General features: G+C 39.9%; 1 protein-coding gene across 1 annotated transcript in view; it reads right to left on the reverse strand.

Moving 5' to 3' along the window:
- Nucleotides 1–10,099, reverse strand: part of LOC122560808 (actin-related protein 2/3 complex subunit 1B-like) — a 33,044-nt gene extending 22,945 nt beyond the window's left edge. Inside the window, exons 1-2 of the mRNA XM_043711918.1 lie at nt 9,908–10,099; nt 4,339–4,417 (exon numbers count right to left, since the gene is read on the reverse strand). Of these exons, the coding sequence (XP_043567853.1) occupies nt 4,339–4,402 (64 nt within the window). The 5' untranslated portion in view covers nt 4,403–4,417; nt 9,908–10,099. The remainder of the gene's footprint in view (nt 1–4,338; nt 4,418–9,907) is intronic.
- Nucleotides 10,100–10,709: the final 610 nt, after the last annotated feature.

Raw genomic sequence — 10,709 nt, forward strand, 5'->3', positions numbered from 1 at the left:
AATGAAGGCAAGCTCTCAGAGAATTGTCAGGCTAAAAGAGGGCAGAGTGCAATTTGAAAACAAGAATAAGAATTGTAGAAAGCAGAGTAGGAAACTGGTGGGAAAAGAAATTTGTTGCTGTCTCAATTTAACACTAAGCCCTTTTCGTCCTGGACAAAGCTTTAACAAGAACAAAAAGAATTCTGTAGCCTCAGCAAAGCAGACTGTGCACAAAACTAGCAGGGAACTTGGTGCAGCTTCCTCTATTCTGACCATGCAGGCCACAAGCTCTGGCCATGCTCTTGTATGTCATCAGTCTGTGGTTTCTGCAGAAACAAAAATTCCCCAACATCCTCTGAATGCCTGCAACTCTACAGGAAGTGAACAACTTGCTGTTTGCAGCAAATGAAGTAATTTTGACCCGTAGGCACAGTTGTAACATAGAAAACAGTCATTAAACTAGATCAAAGTCCCGCAAGTAGCAAAACACCAGCAATTTGTGTTTTGATAACATCTTTAATGTAATGAAATATGCCCAAGGGCTTCAGTTATGCGGACAAGATATGACAATTATGCTACTTAAGGAGGTATTAGGTTAGATGATCAAAACCTTGGTCAATATGTAGACTTTAAGGAGTGTCTGAAAGGAGGAAAGAACCAGAGGTGGAGAGATAGCAGTCCAGAGCTTCGAGTTCAGACCCCAGACCTGCCCACCAATAGTGGATGAATTAAAACTGGAATGCAAAAGCAGCCATTATTCAAAGAGAGCTGATGAGATAAATAACTAATGCTGTTACCTGACAGCTATATCTTCTTGAGAAGTCTACTATGGGATTTTTGATATCTGATTGAGGGAAGAGATGGAACCTTGCTTTACCATTTCATCCAAAGCTTAGCAACTTTAACAACACTGCTCCTCTCTGGACAGCATGGAGGTGCCAGCAAATATCTAATCTTTTAACTATTTATTTTTATTTTCCTAATTTATACTATGAAGAACTGTAATATAGGACTTGTAGTTTTTTCTTTATTTCTCTATTTAATCTATTTTAATACCTAATATTTGTAACCGGGTGTAGCCTTCCAGGTTATTGATGTAAAGTTGTGGTTGAGACATTATCATTCAAACACGTTAATATGTTTGTGTGAAATTCATTTGAGTGCAGTTCTGACAAGATGGTGGTGTTGAGCACAGGCTAGGCTGACATTTTCAGCACTGAAACGTCAGAGGTGCTGCCTTTAGCAGGTGATGTGAAACAAAGCTCTGTCTGTCCTCTCAAGTGGCCCACACCGTTTTTACCAAATGAGACTTTGAAGGTCCCGATGGTGCTCTGGCCAATGTTTATCCCTGAAACAACATCACTAGAACAGACAATACGCTCATTACCTAATTGCTGTTGTGAGAGACCCAGCTGTGTGCAAATTGACAGCTTAGCCTCCTACATTTCAATAAGTAGTACAATTCCAAATGTCTCTAATTGGCTGTAAAGTCCTTTGGAATGCTCTGAGTCCATGAAATGAACTATACACAAGGTCGTTCTTCAATTATTTTCAAAGGGATTTCACACAAATGTGCTAATATCTTTACATGCTATGATAGTTCAATGTGACTTCACTTTATGCCATAAAAACACCTTAGGATCAAGCTCAACATAGTCATTGATAATTATTTCATTTAGAGTTCAATAGTCACAACATAACAAAAACAAGCAGCACATGTTTGTGACAGGAGAGAAGCAAGCCTGTGAATCTGCTTGTGTCATTGAGCTACTGAAGAAAGATGGGAGAAAAATAGACAGATAATCTTTGGTTACTGTGTGCCTGAATTGGCTGATATCGCAGTATAGGCACACAAAATGAAACTGCCACACCTCCAGGTTTGGCCTGCAGTCTTCTGGATTTGAAGTTCAATCTGTAGAATTACAGTATTCAACATAATCACAGAGACAATTAGGACATTTAATGTATGGCACACAAAATGAAACTGCCACACCTCCAGGTTTGGCCTGCAGTCTTCTGGATTTGAAGTTCAATCTGTAGAATTACAGTATTCAACATAATCACGGAGACAATTAGGACATTATTTAATGTATTATTTTTAATTTAATTGAATGTTTAATTTTGATTAGAGATACAAATATTACAAATGGGGAAAGGGGAGGGGTATTGCTGAACTGGGCTTTTTAAATAGCAATTGGAGGGGGTGGGGGGCGGAGGGGGGATGTCAATAATCAAATCTTGAAGAATATAACCTTCATACTAATAGGCTGAGAGTGAGGATTTACAAGAACAAAATAAGGTGGGCATAAAAAGGGACAACCTAACTTTAAATCAACCCAATTTGAGTCTAAACTACCTTCTACTGACTTATTTTTATGAAACAGCACTACATGACCATACAAGCCTGGGCTAGAACAAATGTTTCAGTAATTGAACAATACATCAGCATACCAATGCCACTCAACAAACCTGCAGCAAGACGAACAGCAGACTGCTTCCAGACAAGTTCCAACATCGCTGAAGGAAAATTATGCTTTAATTTGAATAGAAATAAATGAATGTACTGAATACAACCAGCTGGAAGAGTGCTTAACATAAAAGGGTCTGGTGCTTTTTTTTTAAAAATGGTCTCTCTTTAAAATTGTTTTAAGGTGGTTAAGAAAATCAATATATCTTAGAAAAAAAGCTCACTTTGTTACAATGAAAACATTCACTGTAAAAGTTTAAAAAGCAAGATGGAATCTTTCAAATCCTCACCAGTAAAGTTACTTAGGATTCATGTGAGGCTGTCTTCAGCACAGCCCAACAGAAATACTATGGTTCACTATGCTGTCACTGAGATGGGATTTTGTCAAAGCACGGCATTTTGAAAGCTAAGGTTTATAGGCCTGAGCAACTGCTGAAAATCAGTCACACTGGTCTAACAGAAAGCACAGTATGAGGGTGCAAACGGAACAAGGATATAAAATTCTGGTTAGCATCGAGTGCCAAACTGATCCTTGATCTGTCGGTATATGATTGAACACAGCTCTGTAATCGTTCTCTGGTGTTCTGTCCATCTGGATTTTACTTTGCTGCACAGACTGTTTCAATGCATTTTACTTGAATATATAGATTCCTCAGTCTGTGAATTGCATTAACTTCCTCCAGAAGGCATTTTTTTGTTAGCTGTCAGATAGTTTCTAGTAATTGAATAAAGCAGCACTTCGAAAATAGTGCAAGCTGCCACCTATAGTATGTAACTCACCACCTTCAGGTGCTCGAACCATTAGTCAGTTACAATCACATGCTAGCATCTTTGATTAGTTATTACTGTTCTCAGTTACAGTGAAGTACATAGTACAGGTACCTACCCAATAATAGCCCTATATTTCAAATGGAGTGATCAAACCTCCTATAATGAATATGCTAAGACTAAGAACCAATTTATACTCAATTTACAAAGGAAATGGATCTAGTGACAAGGGTGTTTCATTGTACACCTGTACAGGCTAAAATTCCATTAAGTTGCAGACACAAGTTTAAGGTCTTGGGCTAGGTATTCTCTTTGGTATAGTAATACTGAATGCTCACACAAGGGATCTGAATATCTTGCATTTAAGTCTGTGCCTACATAGTCCAACACCTAATTGATAATGCAACCCCTGGATTTAACCAAGAGGGTTTTTTTGTTATCTTATTTAGAAACTTGTGTATCTTGCACTTGAACATCCTTAACCTTTGTAAAGGCAGACATGAAAGTATTTGGCCGGAACAACCAGCTATGAAATTGTTGAGCTGTTTTATTTCACAATATGTGAAACTACAGCATGGCAGTTAAAATCAGACTCAGTTCGTTCAATTCAAGATAACTCATGGTTGTGAGACAATTGAAAACGTCAAATGTGCTATTCAATACCATCCTAGTGCAGTGCTCTACTTGACCTAAACAAGATGAACTTTTAACTAACCCTCTGAATTTTCTTCCTGAGCCAAGCTTATTCTGTTTAAAACCTAATTTTGTAAAACGATTAGCCACAATGGGTGTGGCATGCTTATCAAGTGCTGAGACATCATCAATTCTTTAGAAATCTATGGGGAAACAAGAATTCAAGTTTAACTCACTGACATTTGAGCTATCATCTCAGTAACTCTTTTACAATATTTTAACAATACATTTAACCCTGACCCTTTTTCCACTCCTTTCTATGGAATTCCAAAAGCAGGATTGGGGATGAAGCTACTGAGTTCTGGAGATATGCAATCATGTTAAGACATCGAGGTTAATTAGCATTTGAAATGAAGACACTTGGTTACAATTACTTTAGTTTAGGGCAGTCAGAATGGTTTACACTGCATTTATTTGAAATAAATACTCACGGGTCCTGTCTTTATTCCAGGCATGACAGCTGATTGGCTCAAGCAGGAAGCTGTGGTAAGACATTTATTTCGTCTGGAACTAAAGCAGATGGAGAGAATTATTAGTGACTGGAAGCACACATTGATACAGAACAGCATGAAACCATTGGTTATTCTAACAACTGTGGCATGCACTAATGGGCTTTTCATAGCTTTAGATAAAATATTTATGTCCAGCTTACAAAATAGAACAAGGGTCAGCCATTTACTATACTCCCAAAGCTAGTTCTCGGACATTTTTCAGAAACTCCCTGTTACCATTGTGAGAAATTTTTGATTAACGTTTGCTGCTGGTTGCCATATTTCTTACTGCCCATCAAGACTTCTGAATGGATGCGCAATTCTGCATGTTAGACACCTTCAATCACAATCCCAATGGGGTATGTTTGCATCTCATGGCAGTAGCAACAGGATGTGTGTGTGTGTATACACACTGGTTTGATCTTGTGATCTGAACCTGAACAACTACCTTCAATGGCCTCTGTATCCCCAGCTATGACTTATGTGCTGAAAATGTGTTGCTGGAAAAGCGCAGCAGGTCAGGCAGCATCCAGGGAACAGGAGAATAAGCTTATGCCCGAAACGTCGATTCTCCTGTTCCCTGGATGCAGCCTGACCTGCTGTGCTTTTCCAGCAACACATTTTCAGCTCTGATCTCCAGCATCTGCAGACCTCACTTTCTCCTATGACTTATGTGCAGCTCACTAGCAACAGGGAGTAAACCTGAAAAATTATTTTTGTTTTAAAAACTATATCCAGATTTTCATCATAGAGTCATAAAGGTGTACAGCATGGGAACAGACCCTTCGGTCCAACCTGCAATAATAAAAGATAAATCATGTGCTGAATATTAACATTTAATCTCAAATATTTTATATTGCTGAAGGACTCCCTTTTGAACATTATGCCCATGATGGCATTTTGAAAGATCTATCTGATTGGTCCCACTCCCTTGCTCATCCCCCTAGCCCTGCAAATGATGTTTTGAATAAATATGTTTCTAACCATTTTTTCCATCCCTAAGACTGACAAGTCCAAAATATTCTATATGATGGTAGCTTAACAGTAGATGCTGAGTGGGTTTCCTCCTTAGAGTCATAAAGATGTACATAATGGAAACAGATCTTTTGGTCCAACTTGCATACTGATCAGATATCCTAAATTAATCTAGTCCCATTTGCCAGCACTTGGCCCATATCCCTCTAAACCCTTCCTATTCATATATACCCATCCAGATGCCTTTTAAATATTGTACCAGTTCCTCTGGCAGCTCATTCCATACACGCACCACCCTCTGCATGAAAAAGTTGCCCCTTATATCCCTTTTAAATCTCCCCCCCCCTCCCCCCACTCTAAACCTATGCCCTTTAATTCTGGATTTCCCCACCCCAGGGAAAAGACCTTATTTATTTGTCTTATCCATGCCCCTTGTGATTTTATACAACTCTATAAAGGAGACCCCTCAGCCTCTCATGCTCCAGGGAAACAGCCCCAGTCTCTCTCTATAGCTCAAATACTCCAACCCTGGCAACATCTTGTAAATCTTTTCTGAACTCTTTCAAATTTCACATCATTATTCCAATAGGAAGGAGACCAGAATTGGACACAATATTCCAAAAGTGGCCTAACCAAAGACCTGTACAGCTGCAATACGACCTTCCAACTCCTATACTCAATGCTCTGACCAATAAAAGGAAAGCATACCAAACACTTTCTTCACTATCCTATCTACTTGTGCCTCCACTTTCAAGGAACCATGAACCTGCAGTCCATGCTCTCTTTGTTCAGCAACACTCCCTAGGACCTTACCATTAAGTGTATCAGTCCTGCCCCTATTGGCCTTTCCAAATGGAGCACATCATATTTATCTAAATTAAACTCCATCCCCCACCCCATGGCCCCTTGGCCCATCTGATCAAGATCCTGTTGTACTCTGACATAATCTTCTTTGCTGTCCACTATACCTCCAATTTTGGTATCATCTGCATACTTATTAACTATACCTCCTACATTCACATCCATATCATTTATATAAATGACGAAAAGCAGTGGACCCAGCACTGATCCTTATGACACACCATTGGTCACAGGCCTCCAGTCTGAAAACTAACCTTCCACCACCCACACTATCTTCTACCTTTGAGCCAGTTTTGTATCCAAATGGATAGTTCTGCCTGTGTTCGATATGATCTAATCTTGCTAACCAGCCTACAATGAGGAACCTTGTCGAATGCCTTACTGAAGTCCATATAGATCACATCCACCGTTCTACCCTGAATCCTTTTCATTACTTCTTCAAAAAAACTCAATCAAGTTAGTGAGACATGATTTCCCACCCACAAAGCCATGTTGACTATCTCTAATCAATTCTTGCATTTCCGAATACATGTAAATCCTGTCCTTCAGGATTCCCTCCAACAATCTGCCCCCCATCGATATCAGACTCAATGATCTATAGTTCCTTGTGGGGGAATCTAGAACTGTTGGGGAGTGGGTTAAGTTAAGGGATCTCCCATTTAAGATGGAAATATAGGAATCTCTCCTCTCAAAGTTGCTAGTCTTTGGAATTGTCTTGAGAGTAGTGAGGTGAGGGGTTATTAAATGTATTTAAGGCTGATTTAGAGTTTAGATTCACCTGGCACTTAAGAGTTATGGGAGCAGGCAGTATGAAGGACAGGTAGTAAAATTGAGATAAGCTCACAATCTGATCAGCCAATGATCCCACTGGAGGATGGAACAAGCTTCTATTTATGATCATACATCCATTCTTCATTTCAGACCCCCACCAGTGACTATTCAACTGCAAACATCATCACAGCTGAGCTTAATCCTTTTCACATTCAACAACAATATTCAGTAACTTCTGATCAGGAGTGGGAATATTGACTGATTTTACCCACCCTAGCTTGGACGGCACGGTGGCTCAGTGGTTAGTGCTGCTGCCTCACAGTGCCAGAAACCCAGGTTCAATTCCAGCCTCAGGCGACTGTCTGCGTGGGGCTTGCACATTATCCCAAGTGTCTGCATGGGTTTGCTCCGGTTTCCTCCCACAATGCAAAAATGTGCAGGTTAGATGAGTTGGTTATGATAAATTGCCTATAGTGTTCATGGATGTGTGGGTTGGTTGCATTAGTCAGTGATAAACGTAGAGTAATAGATGAGGGAAATGGGTCTGAGTGGGTTATTCTTTGGAGCGTTGGTGTGGACTTGTTGGGCCTAAGGGACTGTTTCCACACTGATTGGATTCTATGATTATTCTATGAACGTAGCAGAATTGCTACCAAGTGTAACATTGCCATCAGTTAGCTTAAATTTGGGAATAATTGCAGTTTGTAAAACTCTGTTACCCATATAATGTACTAGCCCTAAAGTTTCCATCTTAAAGTGATCTCAGTTACTATTTTTTCTTCTTTCAGGAGCCATTCTCAAGTCTGGAAATGACATGACAGTTGAGGTGAACCAGAATGTCAAAAATAGCTAAAGTATTTAGCAGAGAACAGATAAACAAAAGCATTTCACATTACTGCTAGTCTTCAAAAGAGACTACAGACCATCTATTTGACGCAACCAAACTCTCACTTTTCTCATTAGCAAAAAAGTGAACAATGATACGGACTCCACACATCGATCTATATCAGAATATAACTCAAAAACTGTTTCCAATGCTTCATTCTATTAATAGTAGAATTAATTTAATGAAGATACAAGGATATTTCCATGGCTTTAACACAGGAGTATTCAGGCAATTAACAGAAGGTTTGGGTTTAAATTCCAGTCTTGAAACCCAACCTCTTCAATAGCGTTTTCCAAATCTGTCATCTTTTATCAAGGGCAGGAGATGCACAGGCACATTAATATCTTGAAAGTTCCCTCCAAATCACCTATATTAAATTTGGCACAAACCGTAATGCCAATCTTTCACTGCAGCTGGGCCAGACTCTTGTTACTTTCTACCTAACAGCACCTTGGCAGTGTCTTGTTGGCCATTCAAGGCAGCAACTCACCACTACCTTCTGAAGGGCATCAGCAACAGACAATAAATGCCTGTCTTTCTGGTAACACCTACATCTCAGGGTTTTGGTTTTAAGTTACAATTATTTTGTTTTCTTCTGGTGAACAGAGAAAGCCATCAGATCAAGGGAAACTGAGGATGTTCCAAAGGCCTTTAACATTTTTGGACAAGACTTGCATCGGTGATCAAGGAAGAACCGGAGTGTGTTATTTGGTTTATTACTAGGGACTTTCCAGTCTCCTAATATAAAAAAAGTAAACACTGGAAGGTGGGAAAGACTGCAATCTCCAAAACACAGCTCAAAGAACCAGAGACTAAATTGCCTTGTAATTTTTCAGCAGGAAGAGAATAAAATCTATAAAAACAGAGCTTTGCTTTAAACCTTTTTGAATTATGGTTGGAGGCCAGATCATTCTAACTGTTAGAAAATTGTTTAAATTTACTTTATAAATTGGTAGGTATCAATATTCTTAAAGTAATCCCATCAGAATTAAATGGGTGAAACACTACTCTGTACCTTTCTCCAAAACAAGATCCTTTACATTCACCTGAGGGGGTGGAGGAAGTGGGACATTAGTTTCACCTCTCATTCAAGATGGCATCTCTTGCAAATCACCACTCTCTCAACGTCAGTCTCCTTTCTTTTGTGCTCTAGTCTGGGAACAGAGTGTGCAACTTCCTCACTCTGACAGGAGTGTGCAACAGACCGAGTGTTAAGTAATGCTGTAACATATATAAAAAAGCTGAACAGAAACATGCCTAAGGAACAAAAGAAGATGTCTTTTCACTGACTAATGCTTTCCACTGCTGACCACAGCAGCAATGTCTACAACATCCTGTTGCAGTGCATCACTCCAGCTCCTCCGAGCACGCCACACTCGCACCACATTTTCCAGAGAAATCTAATCCAGGTTCTCAGTGCTGGTTACGAATTCTTTCCAAATGCTCCATGCCAGAGCAAATAGAGGCTGAGCATCGAAATTCCGTTTTCATTTCCCGAAAATAAAATGACTGCAATGTGCAAAAGTGCATTGCTTAGACCACACAACCTGACAGTTGAAGCTGATATTTCATTTAGCACACAAAGAGTTAAAGCGACATATTTAAGTGGTTAAGAACATTTTTTAAAAAAATCCAAGTCGTGGATGTTTCTTCCCTGGATTAGAAGTTCCAATTTCGCCGCATCTTTAGATCCTATGGTTAAAACGGGACACTGTCCTGGTGACACTGGAAATCTTAACTCCCGTCTTTCACTTGATCGGTTTCTCCAGTACTAACCTGTCCTGAAAGTTCCTGTAAACTGGCTCATGATATACCATGTTCCAGACACAAATTAACAAAATTGTTACTTCCCCTGCGACACCCTGGGGTAATTCCTTGGAACAAATCTGATAAACTGCACTCATCACAAATTCCTGTCCTGCAGTCAGTATTGAAAGGCTTCAGTGGAAGAAACTCTGACGCAAACAAGCTGACAGCCCGCGCTGTAAAAGGAAACATTCAAAATAGAGAACTTACCTGCACAATGAAGCAGTTGAGAAGAAATGTCAATTTTCCTGACTTTTTCCTTTTTCAAAAAGAAAAGGAGTTGCCTCAGTTCATGGACTCTGTTCCGTCAACATGAACGGCTGTACACTGCCTCGCGTAAAGAAAAGGGCTGAGAGACTGCTGCACTAAGCTTCCCCTTCCTCTCAGAGATCCGACCACTTCCTGATGTGGGCGGCTGACTCTTCCAACAGCTGCCTTCACGAGTGATCTAACTGCAGCAAGGTTGTTCAAGTCTCCTCCCTCCCTCCTTGCTTCATATTCTAATAGGCACCCTGCACACAAAACTACTCAACCCTGAGCTGCAGTAAACTTTTTAACCCTTGTGACTCTCAGTGGAAGTGCTACATTAAACTAAAATGGAAACAGCACAGTTATAAGATGCTCATTGTATCCAGCGAACACCAGTTAATCTTAAAAGCTGTTTTGCCTCTGTATATTTCTTCAGTTCCAATACCAGGTCATTGAGTCTACCAACTCTTTGAAATTAGTCCATTCCCTACTCTGTTCATAAAGTACATCTCCATCTCTGCTGGTTAAAGTCCATGGTAAGAATGAGGGAGTGGGACTGTTTGATACAGGAGTAAGGCTCCTTGGGTAAGTATTGGTATTGCACTAACACACAGGAGGAAATTCCAATCTAATGTGCTAACTTTGCAGATCTTAGATAGATAGACACCAGTAAAGTGTTTTACGGTTTTTGGACTGGGACGAGGAGGAGTGGGAAGGAACATTTCTGTCCTTGTTCCCGATGTCTCTATTAACTAACTGCAGA

Source organism: Chiloscyllium plagiosum, chromosome 21 (assembly GCF_004010195.1).
Source record: "Chiloscyllium plagiosum isolate BGI_BamShark_2017 chromosome 21, ASM401019v2, whole genome shotgun sequence".
NCBI lineage: Eukaryota > Metazoa > Chordata > Chondrichthyes > Orectolobiformes > Hemiscylliidae > Chiloscyllium > Chiloscyllium plagiosum.